The sequence below is a fragment of the Podarcis bocagei genome (assembly GCF_964188305.1).
Source record: "Podarcis bocagei genome assembly, chromosome: 3".
Lineage (NCBI taxonomy): Eukaryota > Metazoa > Chordata > Lepidosauria > Squamata > Lacertidae > Podarcis > Podarcis bocagei.
This window is the reverse complement of record NC_138127.1, coordinates 36301916-36323697: the sequence shown is the minus strand read 5'-3', so window position 1 is coordinate 36323697 and position 21782 is coordinate 36301916. Positions and strand designations below refer to the sequence as shown.

General features: G+C 42.8%; 1 protein-coding gene across 4 annotated transcripts in view; it reads right to left on the bottom strand.

Moving 5' to 3' along the window:
- Positions 1-467: 467 nt before the first annotated feature.
- The window catches only part of SOBP (sine oculis binding protein homolog), a 149349-nt gene continuing 128034 nt past the window's right edge, over positions 468-21782 (bottom strand). For all 4 annotated transcript variants that reach the window (XM_081186565.1, XM_081186566.1, XM_081186564.1 and 1 more), the window contains 2 exons: positions 18592-20543; positions 468-2399 (listed from right to left, as the gene is read on the bottom strand). In XM_081186565.1, the coding sequence (XP_081042691.1) occupies positions 18594-20543 (1950 nt within the window). In that variant the 3' untranslated portion in view covers positions 468-2399; positions 18592-18593. The remainder of the gene's footprint in view (positions 2400-18591; positions 20544-21782) is intronic.

Here is a 21782-nt window from a genome sequence, read left to right as displayed (position 1 = left end):
GCCCAGAATGAAACATATGCATCTATGTGGAAGAACACTGGCAAGTTTAGGTAGGCGGTTGCTGGGAGGTGAAAAAGTCTAGAATTGTTCCTTGTACAAGATTGGAAAAGTAATTTGTGTATTAGCCCTTAGTCTGGCAAAGCACAGAGAGGGGTCTGGAGCATCACCAAACCAGGGATAGTGAGATAGTGAGAGTGAGTGAGAGAGAAAGAGTCTGTATTTCCAGTTAAATGCTTTTTCCAGTTTCGCTAAAAAAAAAGCTAAAAGATTAGAAGGAATGAGCTCACCAAGGAGGAACAGAGAACTAAGCCTCCCTCCTAAACAGCTTTTAAAGTAAGGATATTCTTTTTAGATGAAATATTGAATTTTGATCATATCCATTATACCTGTCAACTTCTAGTGAGAAACGAAGACCTTTTTTGTGGACAGATGTTATATATAAAAAGGAAAACAACAGCACAGCTAAGTGCATTTTTAAACTTGGAGATTTATTTTGTTTTAATAAATCTGACACCAGTCAGGGAGAAAAAAAAATGGTGTGAGCCCAGAACAACCAGAAGCATCTTAAAAGTGCTTCGTTTCCCCCATAGAAATTTGTCTCTGTTAGGTTTTGAAATCAATCCATAGGCTCATGAGCTCTTCCCCCCTCCCCCCATTGCCCTCCCTCCAGTCCTTCACCTTTTTAATTTTTCATTTATTTTGTTTTTTTAAAAAGCGAGCTTGCTCGTCGGGTGTAGTTTTCCAAGCCTTCACAGCCCTAATAAATAAGGAGCACCTGTAAAACAGTAGCTTGACTTAAGTGAATCTGTACAAAGGAAAATATAGAAATACAGTATGTACATAGTGCCCTCAGTACACCATTACTATAAGGCTCGGGTTTGATTGGCTTTTAAAACCCTGCCCCACCCCTCTTTGAAGCACGCCCTGTCCCAACTGCTTCCTGTATGCTAATTACAATAGCCTTATAGTAAAGGTGTACTCCGGGCATTGTAGCGTGAACAATTGCTTTATTCAAGTTAGTAAACAGTTACACTGGATCACAAGGTGATTTGAACTTTTTTTTAAATGATCCCCCCCTCCCCATTCCCCCCCCCACCTTAGTATTTTGTCAGAATGGGATACTCCACAATTGTTTTACCAAATCAGTGCCGGCATACATGCTCTAGTGTTCTTTTGGACTCTTGGCTACAACTATACAAGTGCACACAAGTAAATTCTACCCTGTTATCCTCCACCCACCGACTGAGGATCGAATTGCACATTTTCTTTTTAACCATGACAGGAGAAAGCAAACAGTGAAACAGAATCATGGGGGCTCTCTTCTCATTTTACCCCTGTGTTTTCATTGGCTTGGCCATACCTTTCTAATTATCATGAAAGGGGTCTGCATCTGGCGAGATTGTCTCACTGGCTTCCTGGATCACTGAAAAACCACCAGGGTTGAAATTTCATCCAAGTCTTTCATAACACCCAGCAAAATATTTTCCCCAGATAGTTTTACACCTTGAGGGGATCCCTTTTCTTCTTCTTCTTCTTCTTCTTTTTTGGTCTTTAGTTCAACACTCTTGCTCTGTTCCCAAATGGGGTGCTATTTAGGGGAATTGAAAGAGAAAGCTGAGAGGAATAAACATTTACTGAGTTCTCTTGGCATTCAGTCTCTGAAAAACCACAGTATAAACTATTCATGCTGCTTCTTACTCTGTCAAATAAAAATTTAAAAAGCCATAAAAGTGTAACACTGAAAATATGGCGTTAAAAAGGATAAAGGTGGCCTTTGTAAAAAATAACAAGTGGGAAAAAGTATATTAGCCAATAAAATATTCTAATAACTCTTCATTTAAAAGTGCATCATGGGCAGGAGATAGAGATGACTCTGAAGTGTCAATAACTCCAGTATAACCCCTTCATCCCCCCTCCCATCAAAAAACGCGAATAGGTCCGAAACCATACAATGCAAATCACAATTCTTAGTGTAGCAGCAAAACCACAGCAGTTTTTGGGAGAGAGAGAGAAAATCCATTTCATTGTCCAGCCTCAAATATCTGAACCTTGAAGTCAGTGAGGGGGAAAAGTACATACATTGGTCCATGTGGCTTTAGAAATCAAGAGGAAAATCCTCCATCGGCAAGAAACCAAAGGGAAAAGGGAGAAGGGGAGATGGTAGTCGGAATGCTGAGCGTACTTCGTGGGGTCCGTGATGTGCTTACAGTCTTCTGAGCCAAAGGCACCCGAGGGATTCAGCCTTCCCTCCGAGAGAATTAATGGCGGGAAGTGGCTTTGCTTGCTGGACTTTTAACCAGAAGGGGTGGTGAATGGACCAGCTGGTGTTGTTTGGTGAAGTAGCATGGTTTGCTCTGCTCCCTTTCTCCATGCAAGGTACCCTGTCAAAGTGAGCATTCCTGTAAAAACAAAGGCAGGCAAGTGAGTCTCCACCCTGCATCCTTATGACTCATCGCAGGTGGGAATGATGGCATGTTCTGATCAGACCCTGGGCATGCCTGGTACCACCTGGGAAGGACACATTTACAGCTTTCCTACTTATGCTCTGATACCGTGAAAATGTGTCAGCACAACATTACACCTTTTCCTTTTGGCGTACAAAATGGTAGCAGGTGATGAATGGCCAACTTGCAGTGTGAGAAAAGTACAATACTATTTCCTACTCCTTTTACTTGATGAAATGGATATTCTCATCTTGAGACCTGAAATAACCTTTGGGGCACAACCTATACTAGATTGATGCTTTCATAGAAATCCTATTGAAACAGCCACAGGATGCGCTTGGGACCCACAGGTGGAATTCAGAATTGCACTAAGAGGGATAAGCATGCACAAAACAAGGTCTACACAGACCATTGGGCTTTTCTCCCTCTCCTCCTGTGTGCCCCCACATGGCCCCTAAATTTGTGCTGGGGGTTCCCCCAACTCTCCAGAGTTGATTTAGCGGGAGGTGAAGGGGTGATGTCCTATTGCGTGGGTAGACCTCATTCCACGCACATAACAATTTACAGTAGCTGAATCCCACTCAGTGATTGGTGGGTTCTGACCTGAGAAACAAATATAGCCCTTCTTTTTGCTGGTTAGGAAATGAAGGTGTAGAACCTATGCAATTTTATTTTCCAGACCTCTAGATATATGAATGGTTCTGATGTGGAGAGCTGTAACATCCATGTCTTAGGCAGGAAACAGGTAACACTTTTTAAGATAGATAGCAGTGGTATGATGAGGCATCAGGTAGCATATTTTATTGCCTGTGGCCAAACAGGTCTGGTGAATTAGCTGGACCCTAAAACATTCTGCAAAATTGTTGGACCAGATACAGTAGTGAGATGAATGTGCTCACTGTGAGCAGTGATGCCTATATCATTCTACCTTCAGTATTCTAGGGGGGAAACAAACTCAGAGGCACCAGCTTCTCCAGACAATTAGGGAGGCCTGACGTGACATCCTCTGAACATTGAGGGGCCCTGCCACCCTAAAAAAGAAAACATTGGGGGGCTTAAACTGTCTCTCCCTCCCCCCGGAGTTGGAGCCTATGATGCCTCTAGACTTGTCACATGATTTTCTCTAGACTTACCAATATTAATTCCACAATTATATTATCCACAGTTTGAGCCAAATCCTCTCCTTCTATTTCCAGAAGCAACTCATTATCAGAAATAAGCCAAGCTACTTCCCCCCAAAACAGGAATTAGCACAGCTTATTTTTGAGCCACTCCAAATCTGTCTCCTGCTGTTCCACTATGAAGTTTAATAAAGTGACGTTGCAGCCAGATAAATTAGAATCAGTACCAGGGAAACTAAAGAAGCATTAATGTTAATACTAATTTTTGAGAAGTGTCTTACACTGAGCAGTTACATTGTATCGACAAGGCTGGGCTCTGCCCTTCTGGTTGCTTGCTTTATGTCAAAAACTGGCAGGACAAAGGGGAGGAGGAAGAGGATCCCAGTGAGGAGTGTAGCCAGGACTGGGACACACTGGGGCAAGCTGGGGGTGGAGGTTGAGGCAAGCAAGGGCTCACAGCCCAGCTCCCTAGCTCTGGGAGGAGGGGTGTGATTTCTCAGCTGGAGGAAGCTTGGAGCAGGTGAGGGTCATCTGCCTCATGAAGTTCAGATGCTGAAATCAGCAAAGTACAAAAGGGAAGCAGAGCTGAGGGGCTGTGTCTGCTGTCCATGCTGATAGACCTTGGCTTGGATGATCCTGGAGAACCTCTATGGCAGTGTTTCCCAACCTTTTTTGGGCAAAGGCACACTTGTTTGATGAAAAAAATCTCGAGGCACACCACCATTACAGCCCCGTGACGTCAGCGCGCAGCGTCACGCCGGGAGGGACGCACGAAAGTGTAAGTTTCAATTTTTTCCCCTCCCCCTTGCCGGGGAACCTCCAAGCTTTGGGGGTGGGGGGGGGAGGAGGCAGCAAAGCGAGGCAGGAAGGAGAGCGCGGCTTGGCTGGGTGAGCTTTGGCAGGGGCAGGGAATGAGAGCCGCGAGGCGGGCGCTGCGGACGGAGGCGCTGCCCGCCGAGCTCGCAGGCAGCCAGGCAGGCAGACGGCGAGAGCCCCGCGCTGGGCAGCCTCTCCTCGCCGCCGCCGCCCCGCCTCTCGCCGCCCGACTCGCCCGCCTCCCTCCAGGCAACATCTCGCGGCACACCAGGCAACATCTCGCGGCACACTAGTGTGCCGCGGAACAGTGGTTGGGAAACACTGCTCTATGGGACTGTGCTTCTGGTTTGATTCTGCACTGTATCCTGACTGCTGGACTTCAGACCTGGCTACTTGGATTGTCCCTGGACTGTGTTTCCTGACCCTTGGACTTTGCTTGTGTGGCTTGACCCCTGGACTTGGACTTGACATACTGACTTGCTGCCAGGTAGGCTAGGGGTTCAGGACTTTAGTGCTAAATTACCAGTGTGGCATAGTCGTTAGAATTTGGATTTAGACTGGACAGACCTAGGTTCAAATCTCCACCCAGTCATGAACATCATTGGGCCAGTCACTGAGCCTAATGTACCTCATGTTGGAGGGTGCTTACCTGGCAGTGGCTAGATCAACCCACTCTACACCAAAAAAAGGTGGTTGTTCTGCTGTTGTTGTTGTTGTTTTAACGTGAGCCCAGAACCCATCAGTGGTGGGCCCAAGGATGTCTGGTGCCAATGCTGGGCCTCATGGTTCTTCCACCATCTTCTAAAATCTAAACTGATTTTACTGATTCATCAAACTCATGGCATGGGCAGTTATCTTCCTTTCTGCACTACCTCAAGCTTTCCTTGACAGTCCACCTAGTCCCAGAGGTGGATCTCCTATGAAACTGATGAAATTTAAGTTTCAGGGTCCCCCAATCCCATAGGTGCCCCAGAAGTGACTTTAGTCCACATTACTTTTTAAAAATTAGGTCTAGTAGACCCAATACAAGTCGCATGACTCAAATCATTTTATGATGCATCATGCATGTATGTAACATTTCCCTAATTTGCGCACATGCGTGCGTGCACCCCCCCCATAACTGGAAAAGTCTTATTCACACCCATGCCTTTGACATGTGAGATAATCCAGTACAGCAATTTTATTCAAAATATGACATGCAGTAGTAAAGGTGTTTTTATTACAAAAAAAAAAAAATAAAAAAAAATGTGGCAATCTATTATGGAACAACCTCATTGAAGAAAACAGTGGTTACCCTGACCTTGTTGCTGGCTGCGAAGGAACCCCTATAATCGTTCAAGCTTTAGGGCCTCGAAAATGTAGGCCTATTCCACTGGCCAATCAACTGATTGATGAGAAATTGCAAGAAACACAAGGTGTACCTGCACAGAAAAAAATCATGTTTCCAGTGTGACATCTTAATACCACTACAGAAGGGAGAGAGCTGTTGCCACCAAAAGAATGGAACCATAGGTTATTGGGAAATCCTGTGCCAGCGTTGCATCTTGCGTCATACAGATGCAGCAGCCTCTGGTAGATTTGCTTTCATTCCCATTTGCTACTTAGACAGATGAGACAGCATTGTGGATTTAGCTCAGGTTGCTGGGATCAGATGCAAGCTAAATAGGAACACCTGGTGCCCAAAAGAAGCCAAATGTAGACTTGCCCTTTAAACCTGAGGGATACGTGCATTTAAGGTCAAGGCAGTGGTGTGTCTTGGCACATGTGACGTGTGTAGCTGTTTCTCTTTCATTAAACTACCTGTATTTAAAGGTTCTGCCTTGCCAATGTGCTAACAAGCAAATAATCGCTTCCTAATCCAATTCATATTAATGTTATGATTCACTACCAACAACTTGTATTGTCAGTATTACAACACAAGGCAGATATTGCTTGGGAGGCTTTTTGAGTCTCTACTTTTGGAATCTCTATGTGAGGGCTCAGGGGAAAACAGTTTATTTTGGTGGGGACTGTTTTTTCTGATTTATTTCCAATAAATTGGTGAAAACTTGGGGAAATGGGTTTCCCTCCGATTCTTCCTGTCCAGCCCCCCCCCCCCGGCCTTCTTTGCTTTTGAGTATTGGGAATGTGTTGATGCAGGCTAGCAGATTACCGTTCCCTAACGTGCTGCAGTGCAGTAGTTGATCCAACAGAGCAATGAATGTAAATGCTGTTGGTGACAAAGAACCGGAATATGCCTGGCTCCTTTGGGACAGAAATGGGCTCGGAGCAAAGTCAAGCCCATAATTTTCTAAGGGAGGCTCTGCTGAGGTCATCGACCACAAGCGTGAAGCTGAGGCAGCCCCTGTAAATGCTTCGGGTTTGCCTGTTATGTGCATGAATTCTGTTCTTCTTAAAAACCCTGAAAGTAGTTCAAGGCTTTCCATTAAAGCCTTCCCTTTTGAACAGCTGGTGATTTATCCCTCCTTCCCCATAAAGTGATATAAATGACACCACATCACTGGAGCTGGGAGAAACATTCCAAGTGCAAAGCCAGGCCAGCAACATATTATTTTGGGAGAAACAACAAGCTGGGAGCCATGGAAATAGTCAGTGTGTGGTTTAGCTCAGAGTTCTTACTCAATTCCAACCGCCATTAACACACATTGTCTTCAGTTCCGTACATCTAGTGCCTTGGTTTACATGGATCAGGTTAGACATACAGAGCTGCTACTTATTTTGTGTAGCTCATGCACTACAGAAGTGGGATAAATATTTCCCCCTCCATTTTATTAGATTATGACTCAGGAGAGGTGAAGATGAAAACTATATGTGTGCTGTGCTATAGATGGTCCATAATTAAACATGGGTAGAAGCCTATGGATATTGAAATACTTTCTGTTCACAGGAGGGTTTCCTCTAGTTGAAATGCTTCAAGGTCAGATCTTTGTCAGATAAATGGGAGTAGTGGGGTAGCCACATTCTGGTACTCTGCTTAAGGATCCTGGCACTCCTGTGATTGCATAATAGGTGTGATGCAAATGTTTCCCCTTGCCTTGGAATTGAAGTACCATGCAAAGGCATTCAAGTGGCACTGTCAAGAGATACATATGCCTGCAGGCTGGCGTATGAAGGATTTCTCAAGCAAGAAAAAATGCAACCAAATGCCCCAATTCATTTTTAAATGCCAGTGCTGTTTTGTGCTGCATGCAGCTAATAAAGTTCTTGGGAACAGCGCTGTAGCTGTGTGCATGTTAATAAGTCTAATCTCCCACAGAATTATTCTGAGCAACACTGAGCACAGCACCCCATCTTTCATTATTTGACCAAACATCTAGGTTGTCCGTCATAATCCTAGTGTCCATTTCCCTTACACCAGAAGGCAACTTTAGGACCTGATCTATCAGTCCCACTGTTTAATCATGACTGCTTGTGATTCAAATAGCACCATGGTTCAAATTACTATGAGCACCACCAGGGCCTCAGTGGGTACACTTCCTGAACAGCGAGTCACCTGGTGGTTCTGACTAGATATTATGAACAGCATCAGGTTAGCAGGAGGGCCAGGGGAAAGATAGGCACTGATGTCTAGACTCTATATATCTGGATTCTAGAGAAAGGTTAACTTACTAAAAACATGCAAGGCCAAACTCAGCTAACATGTGTCTTTCAGGCCTATGACTTGGTGATATATGGGTCAGAAGTGCCAGCTTGGCCTCGGGACTGTGGGTGCCATGCAGCATGCACGGCCCTGGCACCAATATTTGTGGGTGCCCAGTCTTTTCATGGGAAATTTTGTGGCTGCTCGGGCAGCCAGGGCCCAAGGGAGTTGGCACCTGATATGGGATAAACTTTGGGCTGCTCTGCAGGTTCCCTTTACAGAAAAAGTTGAGTTAACATACATGCAGAATAGCATGACGTCCATATTTAAAGTGAAGAAGCTTAATAGCAACGTATGAAACTGCAGTGAACTCACGGTTCACCTCTTCTATATAACCATTCATACATCAAAATGTCTGTGGAAAAGGAGTCTTTTGATGAAAAACATGCAAACAAATGAGCAAACAAACAAACTTTGAAATGGTAGATGAAGTGCTTCATACAAAACATACAGCTGTCTAAGGCACCAGCACACATACACTGTTCACAGTGACAGCAAGGCTTGCACTTAACCACATAGGCTCCCCATAAGTAGCTTACAATTACTCTAAATGTAGGGTGAACATACTAATAGGTTGTTAAGATGCAGAACTTTGCAGACAAATCAAAGTCTGATTGTTTGCTTCATTCTACACTATCCAAGCACCTACATGTCTGCACTTCCAAGGGGAATGGTTTTGTTACACAGTCTGAGTTTTCAAAACAAGGATTGAAAACTTGAATTTAATTGGGGGTGGGGACTGGAGGATGTTTTTTATATTAAAAATACAAATTCCGTTTGATCTTTTTGTCTCTACATAATTTGTTATTGTAGGTTGGCTTAAATTTAAGCAACATTTTAGGAACATTTGAAAAACTAATCCAGCTGCAGGGTGGATCTTATTACAAACTGAGGCACAAGTTAAACAGGAATATCATTCTTTCAAATACCACGGAGAGGCCTAGAGAAATAAATCCTTGGATATAAGACGGAGAAAGGGGGCCTAAACCTGCTGTAAGCCGATGAACTGGGAGTTTAGCAGTCTGGTCATCACAGAGTTAAATAAACATAGATTACTTAGCTAGGTATCAGATTCAGCCTCTCAGGCTTGTATAGTTTTCATATTTACCTTTTTTGCATTCTTTTTCTGGTGCAACAAACACACTTCCAGCCACAAACACCTTTCACATAGTGGGAACAAATCACACAAGGTACCTGATGGACAACGCACAGCAGAACTGAACAATAAGGCTCAAATCTGATATAATAATGTGTTGTAGGCTCTGCGGACACTGTGGCCTAAGGACAAACCTGAGACAACAATCTATCTAGTTAAAGTGCTTAAAGAACAGCTAGTCTTATCTCTTTCCAGGTTTGCATATTGAAGGACATAGATGCCACTTCACTTTTATTTTCCTTGATGCGCATGTGGAGTTTTAACTGTGTTCTCCATTCCAGCTGTCACTGTTCAATTATGCCCGTGGTTTCCATAATTGCATTAATCAAAAGTAGCCAAGAACTTTGCTGGGCTTTAAGCCAAAGTGAAGCTGGTTTGGGAGAAGGGGAACTGGTCCACCATACTAAGAATCCATAAATGGTGCTAGCCTGGAAAATATTTACTTGGTTTTTATTTAGTCTGAGCACAACCCACGGACAGATTCTAGGTTTGAAAGAGAAATAAAGCAGTGCTTTTTGCAGGAAACAGATCACATTGGATCTGGACAACTGCCATGGGATGCATAAATGGCCAATAATGAAGAAATAGGTTGGGCAAGCAAATCGGAAGTAAGGTGAGCCAGAATGGAATAGTGGCTAGATAATTGTATTTGGATGTTGGAAGCTCACATTCAAATACCCTGTCATGAAATTCAGTCTGATGGCATTAAGCCACTTGCTGTCTCTGAGACTAACTGACCTCATAGGATTAGGGTAGAATTAGACATTATGAGGAAAACAGTTCCTAATCCTGTATTTTCTTCCTGATTCTTACGATGGGGGCTGGGGACTTAATTCATCTCCTACTCACTGATTTCCCTTGGCAAATGCCCTCATACATAAAGTTGTGTTCCCCGCTCCCAGCGGCGAGGCTCCAAAATCGGATTTGAGTGGGAAATATGGAGCATTTTCAGAAGAGGGTTAAGGAAGGGTTATACATTCCTGTCCACCCACCGATCAGCCTTTGTGGCTGCCCCCAACCCCACACTTTTCTTGGCAAAATATGAGGTTGAGACTATGGATTTGCTGAGGAAAATTGTGGTATGGCCCTAAGCCAATATTATCAGTGAGCTAGTTTGCATATTCTATCTTTATTTATTTTTCTAATGTTTAATGGTGTGCCTGTATTACAGTGGTACCTCGGGTTACAGACGCTTCAGGTTACAGACTCCACTAATCCAGAAATAGTACCTTGGGTTAAGAACTTTGCTTCAGGATGAGAACAGAAATTGCATGGCGGGGGTGCGACGGCAGTGGGAGGCCCATTAGCTAAAGTGGTACCTCAGGTTAAGAACAGTTTCAGGTTAAGAACGGACCTCCAGAATGAATTTCCAGTAAGTTCTTAACCCGAGGTACCACTGTACTTCTGTTCTCTTTATTACATTAAATTATTTTACTTGCCTGGTTATCATGATGTGGTCCATGTTGCTTATGTTGCATTTCCTAAAGTCACACATTTCCAAGTTAGCATATGGAGTTTAAGAGTATGTTTGAAGTAGAATAGTTGCAGGGCTCCCGATGCTGAAGCAGAGACAGCGAGTCCCATAAGCACCTTACAGCAATTCCTGACTGTCACTCCCTTATGGCTACCACGGAACAGGACTTTACTGGCAGTTCTTCCAATGTCTACTAGATGTTACACACAAATGTATGTAGTGAAAACCCAAAACTTTTTTTTTTTTTAAAGCAGCCTCAGTAGACTAATTCTGGCTGCGAAAGCAGTAAGGGAAGGGAATTCTTAACTGTTCTCCCACTGTTCAAGTTGTCCCTCCATCTATGAAGGCCCACAAGCATCTCTCTCAACCTCAATTCTTGCACCTGTCAGCATACTAGGTGCATATTTATCTGCATATATGCACATCTGATACCCTACAGAAGCCAACTCAATGATTTTTACTGGGAAAACGGGTTGTGGGGAAGGATTAAGCAACATTTCCCTGTCCTTTCTCTGCTCAGAATAGCAGCCTCCAGAGTCCTCTTAGGGCTTTGGTTCTGTATATGTGTTTACTAGCCCATCACAGATAGGAACATGAGTCTGAAGGAAAGAAAAAAATAACTTCCAAAGATTGGCATCCTGGTACATGATTGCTGCTGACTGAGATGCATCCTTTTGTTGGAGGTGTCCTTAAACATTAGTTTGTCAGAAGCATATGCCATCCTGAGCTGCTTTGGGAAGAAGGACAGGATATAAATTTAATAAAACTAATAAAATATCAGCAGAAAGGTTGTAAAGCCTAATGCATGAATTCAGAAGGCTGCTTTGTTACATGTCATGGATCTGAAGCTTGAAAGCTGCTTAAAAGGCAAGTTTTGGGCTTCATAAATTAAAGTTTTGTATGCCTTCTCAGCCGAAAACGATTGTCCAGCAATCAGCAATCCTATACTGGGAGAAATTTGCTTTCGTTTTGTTTCAAGTTACTTGAGATCCACAACTTAAGATCTCTGATCAACTGGATGGGGAGCTGGAAAAGAGCAAACCCATATTTAATTTATTTAACTCAGATTTTAAAATGGCAACTGGCAGGGGCTTCCCTTGAAGGATCTTTGTTTCAAAATTTGTATAGCGCAGTTGGTTATTCTATATTCTGCATATGAAGCAATGCATGTTGGCATTTTCCTGATAAATATTAAGGTTGTTCTATGAGGAGAAAATAAAAGGTCTTTTGTGGGGGGGGGGGAATACCCCCTCCCCAAGAACTTGGGGTAAACATGTAAAACATAGCGACGCCTGAGGGCTGATTGATATAACTCACTGGGTCCATGAATGGTACCCATGGGAATGTACTTTGTCATCTTGCTAATGCCAGCTCCGATTGTGGCCAGTCCTTTATTTGCATCTTCTACTATATACAGGATTAAGCTTTTTTACATCCATTTTTTGTTAATATTCCACAAAAGATGTTTTTGATATTGTCCCAAAAAGCAGACTCCTGCATGTGCAAGATTCTAGTCCAGTATTTAGTCAAGTGCGGCATTTAATTTTCTACTTTGGGGATGACTGGCAGGGGTGGGGGAGAGAGAGAGATACCGTAAGGAAGCTAAATGATATGTGTATAATTCAATCTTGTTCATTGTAGCAACTCCTTTCCTTATAATGTAGAATTAAAATAATCTTATTTGGGTGCGGTGATGCACAAGGCAACTTCACATTGTTAATTTTAGAAACTTTTTCCTTCCTCAAATACAAAATGATTAAACCCAGAAAAAACGTTTCTTTAACCAACAACATGTCCTAATCTCTCACTGTGAAGCTGGGACATGCAGAATTTTGGTGGGCTGTCTGAATTATATCAGGCAGTATCAGCTTGGCAGCGTTTACTCTAATGGCCAAACTTCTCAGTCAATGGGGAGTGTGTTGCTAATTAGTATTTCCAATAATCAAGTAAATAGTGCATTTAGAAACCACTTCTAGAGTCTGGACATGTGCCTGAAATGGTGCTATTGTATTGACTGTCTTGGCTTCAACTACTACAACTAGGATTCTCTCTGTATCACTGGAATGCTACCATGGACATACCTGCTCATTTTATTATTGCAGTAGGCTATGAAATAGATAGAATAATTTTTGTTAACATAAGCAAAGCCTGTTGGAAATGTCTCCATTCCAGTTTCCATTCATTTAAATTGTTTTTGCTTAAAAACACACACAGAAATGGCTTCCAGGATCAGAGCCGGATTTAGGTTTGATGAGGCCCTAAGCTACTGAAAGTAATGGGGCCCTTTATATGTCCAGCTGTCCTTTGTCAACAACAAATTGTCGCTGTTAGAAATGAGCAAACGAGTGATATTTTAGGGAGCAGGCTAGCAGGTGGGGCCCATTTCTTACATCATAGGAGCCTACACAACACAAAACACTGTTGTTGTACGTAGGTTTCATTTTGTTTTTTATCTTATATTTTGGAAATGTGAATCCAGGTCCGTCCGTCCCCCAAGAGAGTGGGGCCCTAAGCTATAGCTTGTTTAGCTTATGCATAAATCCAGCATTGTCCAGGATACTTACCCATGACAATTAAAGGAGACCCATCCTTACAGCATCTAAGGAAGAACTCAATGTTGTACTCTTCTCATTCTTCCATCAGTGCAAACTTTTCAGCTTGCCTGATAGAAACATCTCACCTCTCCCTCCCCTTTGCACTGTTTTGCTGGTTCTCCAGACACCCCCTCAGGCCAGTTATGGGGGAAGCATGGGGACAGAAGGGGGGGAAGTCCTGTTGCATTAGCAGGACTCATTGTGCTGGCTCCTGCTAGTGCACCTACTTAGATGTTAAAATCATAAGGGATGTATTCAGCTATGTAAGTACAAGCTACAAACAAGAGAAGGTTCTGCACAAAGAGGTCTATTAATGTAAAACATGAGAGGGACCCACACAACCTTGAAACCTGTAATACTGGTAAACAATTAACACATTCATGTAACCACTGTAGAACACTGAGCAAATTAACCTATGGGAAAACCTGCATATAAATATAATAATAAATCAAATTATGCAAAACACTCCGAATACTGGGTTGTGGCTAGCCACTGCTATCCAGGACCTCTGATGCACACACACAACCCTTCCCTGATTGGAGAAGCATTCCTTGTGCATGGCACTTGCAGGAGCTCTCCTAAGTCTGGCAAGGGGCCACTAGCCTCACTGTAGATGTTGATGCACAAGAAGGCTGAAGAGAGCATGAGAGAATTACTGTTTGCATGCCCTACCTCATTACAGAGTAAGGGGAACACTAAAAGCACTTTGCTGATGACCCCCAAAATCTCTGATTCAGCACTCTCTTGTGTGCTATGTGAAAGGAAATTGTAAGGAAAGGGGTGGAATTAGTGGTGGAGTTGCTGAATTAGTGATGATGGACAGTTGCTCTCTTTCATTGGCACTGTCTGTGCAACCATCATTATTATCTTGTATGGACTGCATTTATTTTTAATCTGTCTGCAGAACGTTGATGCGTTGCTGAATTTGTACACAAGAGGTCTTGTGGTTGTGTTGTGAAAGACTTCACTCCTCTTTTCTTGGAAATATAAGAGATAATTTAGTAACTCAGCTTTTTATTCCTAGAACTCCCCAGCTGATACAGGATCTAAACTCCATATGGTCTTCAGTGGAGACTGACAATCTGCACCAGCTCAATTTCTTTGGCCAAGCTGCAGATGCAGAAAAAACACACAATTCTAGCAAATGAATGGTATTAGAAAACTGAAAACCTTCACCGATCCCTGCCTAAAATGGTCTACTGCCTACATGTCATAAATAGGAGATAAAAATGAATGTTAGAATACAAAGTAAGGCCTTCTAAGCTATGAATTAACATCAAATGTCTAACTGATGTTACAGAGTCCCCTCAAAAAACAGAACAATGAACTTCTACTTGGAAAATGAAAATATCAACAACATATTTCAAAAAGAACTTTTAGGACGATAGACAATAACACCAGATTGTTAAAATAATAGGACAATAGCTGTTCATGGTAATGCCTTCACTGTTATTTTTCACATAAAATATTTTGTGGGCTTCTATATTGGAAATAACTCATGAATCATTTTGTATTATCAATAATTTTCTAACGGCAATTTGTCCAGTGTCAAATTATTGCCTACAAGTTTCTATACAGAATTACCTGGAGAAGAAGAAAATAAGACATGTCTGTAAACAAAATCCTTAAAACATACCAAGGTTCTGCTTTGCCTAAACATTCACATTTTATAATAAACAGTTAAGTGAAGGAACATGACCTGACAAGACACAGATGCTATATGAGGAATGTAATGGAAGATCAATGCAATTTAATGACGAATTAGCTTTACATGAAATAGGGAATCAAAACACTGAAATATTTTACATGCTACAGCACATTTCTTATACAAACTATAGGTGCGCATATACGAACCCAAATATTAACTTGAATCATATTTCAGTATATAGGGTAACATGAAGGTTTAAATAAAGCCTATATACTATATTTTTGACAAGTGGGCTACATCAGAATTGTTCATAAGAACAGTTCCTGATATTTTAAATATTATGGCAAAATAAGCAGTTTCCCCTCCCAGGTGTATGGGAAATAGTTAGTATAAGGGTTGGATAACAGATAGTTTTTTTGCATTACTGGTGTTTGGATCTGTCCAGAAATTTATAATAACCCTATCCAAAGCCAAAATACAGATATTACAGACTTGTGCCCCCTCCCATAACTCCTCTTATACTGTCTACTCACACCCAACACAATTGTAATTGTGTGGTACGTAAACATGCACAAACATACTGTATGCATTGTATATGTGTATGATGAACATGATTAGTCATGGTGGCAGCAACATAGCAGGAAGACATCATATAGACGTCCATCATTTAGATGTGAGCAATGGGGCTCTTAATCAATCCTGAGAGCAGTATTGGACTGGAACTTCAAATCTGAGATATCAAATACCAAGGACATTCATTAGGCCAAATCTTGGATGAACGTACAGTGGTACCCCGCAAGACGAACGCCTCGTGAGACGAAAAACTCGCAAAACGAAAGGTTTTTTCGTTTTCGAGTTGCCTCGCAAGACGAATTTCCCTATGGGCTTGCTTCGCAAAACGAAGCTTGCCCCGGGGACAGTGGGTCTTCTCTTTTGAAGCAAGGGGCGGCGGGGAGAAGCGATCTTCTCCCCGCAGCCCCAGGTCCGGGGACAGCGGGAAGCGTTTCCCGCTGCCCCCGGACCTCTTTTGAAGCAAGGGGCTGCGGGGAGATCGCTTCTCCCCACCGCCCCTTGCTTCAAAAGAGGTCCGGGGCAGCGGCAAGCGCTTCCCGCTGTCCCCGGACCTGGGGCTGCGGGGAGAAGATCGCTTCTCCCCGCCGCCCCTTGCTTCAAAAGAGGTCCGGGGGCAGCGGCAAGCGCTTCCCGCTGTCCCCGGACCTGGGGCTGCGGGGAGAAGATCGCTTCTCCCTGCCGCCCCTTGCTTCAAAAGAGGTCCGGGGGCAGCGGCAAGCGCTTCCCGCTGCCCCCGGACCTCTTTTGAAGCAAGGGACTGCGGGGAGATCGCTTCTCCCGGTGCTCCGAAGCGGGGTGGGGGGGTGGGAACACCTTCCCCCACCGCCCGGCTTCGGAACGGTGCTCACTTAGTGAAAAAGACATGAAACAAAATGTGTAGGCACCATTCAAAGCGATTGCTCCTTCCTCTCCATATTTTTAGCCAATTGGTGAAGTCACAGCTGTGATTGATGACTACTATGAAGAAATTTAGAGTCATACAAGTCCAAGGAAGACCCAAAAATAAACAATGGAGAGTGGACTTCCTAGTTCACTTTTCAGCCCATGGGGGATCTTTCTTGATGCATATGTCACTCTAAATTTCCTCTCTAGATTAAAAATAAAATAAAAGTAGAGATGGACTGCCTGCTTAATTCTGAAAGAAGAAAGCTGTGTTCTGGTCTGTTCTAGAATTCCCCCTTTTCTACGATTGTTGCCCAGAAGAAGCAACTGAAAAATCCAGGATTTTAGTGCAGCGGTGACTCGGCAGTAGCTTGTCCACCCACAAGCAAAAGGTAGTAGCAAAAACAGGAGTTTGTGTTTGACTCGGGTTTTAACTTCATGCAAAAATGGTATTGTTTTTGTGAGTATGTAACCAATAAAAAAAATACTCTGCTGTTGTAAAGTCAAATAAAAACCACCATTGGTATATCCATATTGCAGGTGGTTGAAAAAATATGAGTTATGGCAGACTTGAAAAGCAGTTTGGTGTTGCCATACTAATATGGCTGGAGGAATTAGCCTGTGAGAGAACGATGTATGGCAAGTGTGTGGGGTATATTCCAGTACTGACATCCAGTTTTGTGTGTGTGCGCATGCACTTAGGGAGGTTAAAGTTTATGAAAAGGGCTGTTACTTGTAGCAGCGACCTCTGGGGGTGGGATGGGGAAAGATTAACTGCTTCCCAACAACTTACATGGGGATGGAATACTGGGACTGAGGTGAGTTGTCACTGCTGGTATAAAAACTTAAATGGGCACATTGCTGTCAAAGGCTCAAATCCTTTTTGCTAAGAGAGAGGAAAAAATAAACTAGTGTTGGTTTGATTTGTGCTAATATCATTGCTCTGGTTATTGTAAGGTATATGTCCTGCTTTTAGGCTTCCTATAGGTTGGCCATTGTGAGAACAGGGTGATGACCTAGATGTTACACAAAGCTGTGTTTGCAGGAAGAAGGCAAATGTTTGCATCAAATATGTAATTGTACAGAAACCTAACTGTGTGGAAAGGCCATTAAAAGGTGTGTGTGTTTGTGTACGTGTGTCAGGTAATGTTTTCTTAGAAGACATTCACTCATCTCCCACGCCTCTAACCAAACAAAAATGAGCAAAATAATGAATACTTGACTGCAGTTGTTTAGTCCCCGAACAGTTATTTATAAAGAGATTCAAAGTGACTCAATATAAAAAGCCTCTAAATACTGAAGTGAATCTGTCTTGAAGTGTCAGAAATCCAAGCATCTGCTTCTCAAACACAAATAATTTCTTTTAAAAGCAGAACATTAATTTGTTCTGAATCTGAATTATACATCTGGCATATTAAGCATTTCTTTAAATGCCTATTGCAGCAATAATACAAAGGTGTAAGAGAGAGTTACTTGTTTGAAAATAACACCGTTTCAAAGAGAAGACTCAGCTGTTGTTTTGGTAGTTGTTTTTGTATGCAGAGGTGCCCCAGCCAAAGACTATTAAAAATGCATTTGAAATCAGTACACTAAGGGCCAAGGAGTAAATGGAGCAATGTGACATAAACATGGTCCCATTGTACTGGGATGCATCGGTAAGAACCAAAATGGTAAGAAACATATGAAATTGTCTCCCCATTTAAACAGAGATCAGAGTTTTCCTTTAATGTGAAGTAATCTTATGGTGCCTTAAAACCTGTACATTTGAAAAATGATGAAGGTCAAATGAGAATGCCTTTGCATTTTAGCTAATTACAAGTGGCTGAATTGTTGTGCTATGGGTTACCCCAAAAGGTAAATTGTGATGGTTAAGCACAGAGATCCTGAATTGCTGTTACCCAGATGGCTTAGCCATATACACTTGGTCAGTTTCCTGGCTTCAAAAGTTGGCATAGGAAAAGATCCATTAGTAGGATCTAAGCAATGCTACAGTCGTCACTGCCAGAGTTCTAAGAGAATATTCCACGAGAATAACAGAATATATACAGCTAATGGATGCAAAACAAACAGATACAAAGGTGTCACAGGACAAAGACAAAACATAAATAATGACCTTCTTGTGCATTCATAAACCACAATCTTTCTCCCAGTTTCACAAATGGCTACCTCCATGTGTTTCACTCCTACCTGAAAACACTGATATTCATTTTACTCACACAGAAGATTGTAGTGATTACACAAACCTTTACTTATTCTGATTTCGAATTCGGAGACACCTCCTTTTCAGTGGTGGCTCCAGATCTTCTGGCCCTGTGCTGAGAATTGGCGCTGAAATAATGCATGGTGCAATTGCAGTCTTTTCCACTGGTTTTGGCACAGGCTGGATGACACAGCCTGCCTTGGGTAGCATCCGCAAAGCATATGCATGGTCCTCATCTGCAGGATTGTTCAGGTTGGGGTCTTGCTTGTCTCCCCCAAACAGGGGCTCTTCCCCAGTCTTCTTACCGGATTCTCCTTCCCGTCGGCAGTTTGATGTACAGTTGTTCTCCTTAACAGACTCCAGCTCACTGACTGGCAATTCCTCCAGAGGCTGAGACTTTTTCTGCTCCTGGGGCTGCTCTGAGTTCTTGGAAACCTCCGGGCCCTTTGTGCCATTCACAATAACATTGCAAACTGCAGCTGTACTATTTTCCGAAGTGCCCGATGGCGGTGCGATGGGGCCACAATGAACTGGGTCACTGCAAGGTAACGTTTTTGCTTCAGTAGGGCTGCAATTGTTCCTGCAGTCATTGCAGTTCCTTTTGTCTGAGCTACCAAAAGTCAGATTGACAACACTGCTAGCTTCATGTTCAACTTTGACTTGAGCATGTAAAGCCCTATGGATAACATTGTGTAGTCTAGACCTGTGACCTACAGTTAAGTCTATCACACCATCCTGTGGTCCCTGTAGCACTGTAGGAAAACCAAACTTGTTGTTCACTGGACTACTAGGTTTCACAGTCAAATCAACAACTTCGTTTTTACTGTGCTCCTGATGCACTTGTGTTTGATTTAAGGACTGGCCTGAGCAACTTGGAGATGAGTCAGAGGACTTGGAAGGCCCTTGTTTCGAATCTCTAGGGGACACAGAGTTATTTGTTGGCTTTGTCCCAGTTGCATCAGTGGATGTACTTGGAATGAAGTTCTCCCCGTTACTGGAGAAGCCGTTTGGGGGCTTGGAATCATTGATGTGAGGAATAGGGATTGGAATGGGGATAGGAACTGGTAGAGGAACAATGACAGGATATGGCACTAACAGGGTTGGGGGTGGCACCAGTGGGGCAAGAGACGGCAAGCCAAAGTTCATCATCTGTGGCATGGGCATAGGACCATTTGGCATCATGCTTACTGGCGGGAAGGGAAGACTGGGCAAAGGGACCCCTGGGGGTGGAGGGGGTAGTAAACCTGGGGGGTTTCCAGGCATCGTTGGAGTTGTTGGAGGGTGAATATGAGGAGACAGCATTGGCCTATGCATAGGGCTGGAAGTGGGGCCCATATTTCTAGGACCACCTGGTGGTGGACCAATTCCCGGAATCATTGGATTAGACAGAGGGCTGTTCGGATTTGAGGCATGGTGAGGTGGCCCTCGAATAAATGGCGGGCGGATTTGCTGCATAATTTGCTGTTCCATGAATATGGGCAAAGGTACCGGCCCACGGTTTGTCATCACCATGGGAGGGCTTCGAGGTGGGACACCAATTGGAGGCACAATGCTAGCAGGTGGCTGAACAGAAACCGGTGGCATATTTGGATTCTCGTTGATGGGGATAGATTTGGGAACAGGCGTTGGGATTTTAGTGACAGAGCAGTTGGCAGTGTCAGGCGGAGAGGCAGTGGTAGATGCTGATGGTCCAGGACCTTGAATTTGGCCAGCTGCAGACACTGGGGATGGGGCCTTTCTCCGAGCATCTGCTAGCGGTATATTCCAAGAATCTGGAGTCAGCAGCTGCACCCCAGTGCCTTCTGCTTTATTTTCGACTGGAGGATGTAATGTGCTGCAGAGTCCAGCTGGAAGATTGGCCTGTGTTTCTTTGTAGAAAATGTCCATTTTGTACTGATTGAGACATTTTGCACTGCAGAACTGAAGCCTTCTTTCCCCGTCCCCAAAATCCAGATACTCTTTTGTGTGTCTTATGTGCTTACACCAGTCACATACCTACAACACAGTAACAAAATCAAAACAGGTAAGAAAAAAAGCGATTTCCTCTTTATATTGTCATTTGCATTAAAAAAAAATCTTTTTAACTTTCCGTTACTGCTTTCCATCTGAATTATCAAAGGAAAGTATAATTCATGAAACCTGCATATTTTGACCCCAAAATCCTATCATTACATATACATGCTCAATAAATTATTATGTATAAATGCCATTACAATACTTGATACAGTTCTCATCCACGATGCTTTAAAACATGAAAGCATAGTACTGTAAAAATACTTGTGTGTCTGTGTGCTGTCCACATTCTGAAAGAGCATCATGATTTTAAGGGTGTTTCAGCTAAAGCATAAAAGGTGGTGAACTCTAGTGGGTAAGAGACTGCACTATCAATTGGGAAATCCTCAGTTCAAATCTTATCACTCCCATGAGCTCACAAATAGCCCAATCCTATGTATGTTTACTCAGGAGTAAGCCCCATGACATTCAGGTGGATTTCCTTTATAGTAACTCTGTATAGGATTGTAGGCCAAGTGGGCTTTAACAAACTCGGTGCTTCTTCCCCACATTTGGTTATAGTAATAGTTTCCTATTTTGTGAGTTGTTGTATGAATTGTAAAAAAAAATGTATATGAAGCACTGGTACAGTCTAGGGCACCAATCCTAAACACACTTACTAGAGAGTAAGTTCCACTGAACACAGTGAGAACTTTTCCCAAGTAAATATATAAAGCATTATTTGAATATTGCCTATAAATCTAGTGCAGCATTATAGTGCAATAGTATAGATGTCTACTCAGAAGTAACCCCACTGTATTTAATGGGGCTTAGTTTCAGATAAATGTGCATAGGATTTAGCCAAAAAGTGCTTAAGCACAATAATTTCATTGCACCTTAATTCTGTGTGGATTATGACTTTCACATTAGGTAATGGTCACATAGATACTATATGCATAAATAAGAGCAAATAACATTCTGAAAAATGAGGCCAATGACTTGTGACAACTGAGTGCAAATCATCTGTAGTAAGCCCACAATACAGTACACTTTAAATTATTTAAATGTAAATGGTAAATGGTACCCAAAACGCAAAAGCATCATACATCGTTGGCTTTGCCTTCCAAATATGAAGCAGAAATAGTAATAAAATCTGGGTGGATTTCAAATATTCTGAAGCTGTGATATTTCAACAAGCTGGAAAGATTTTCCAAGCTGTTTGCCCACTCTTCTTCACTAGTC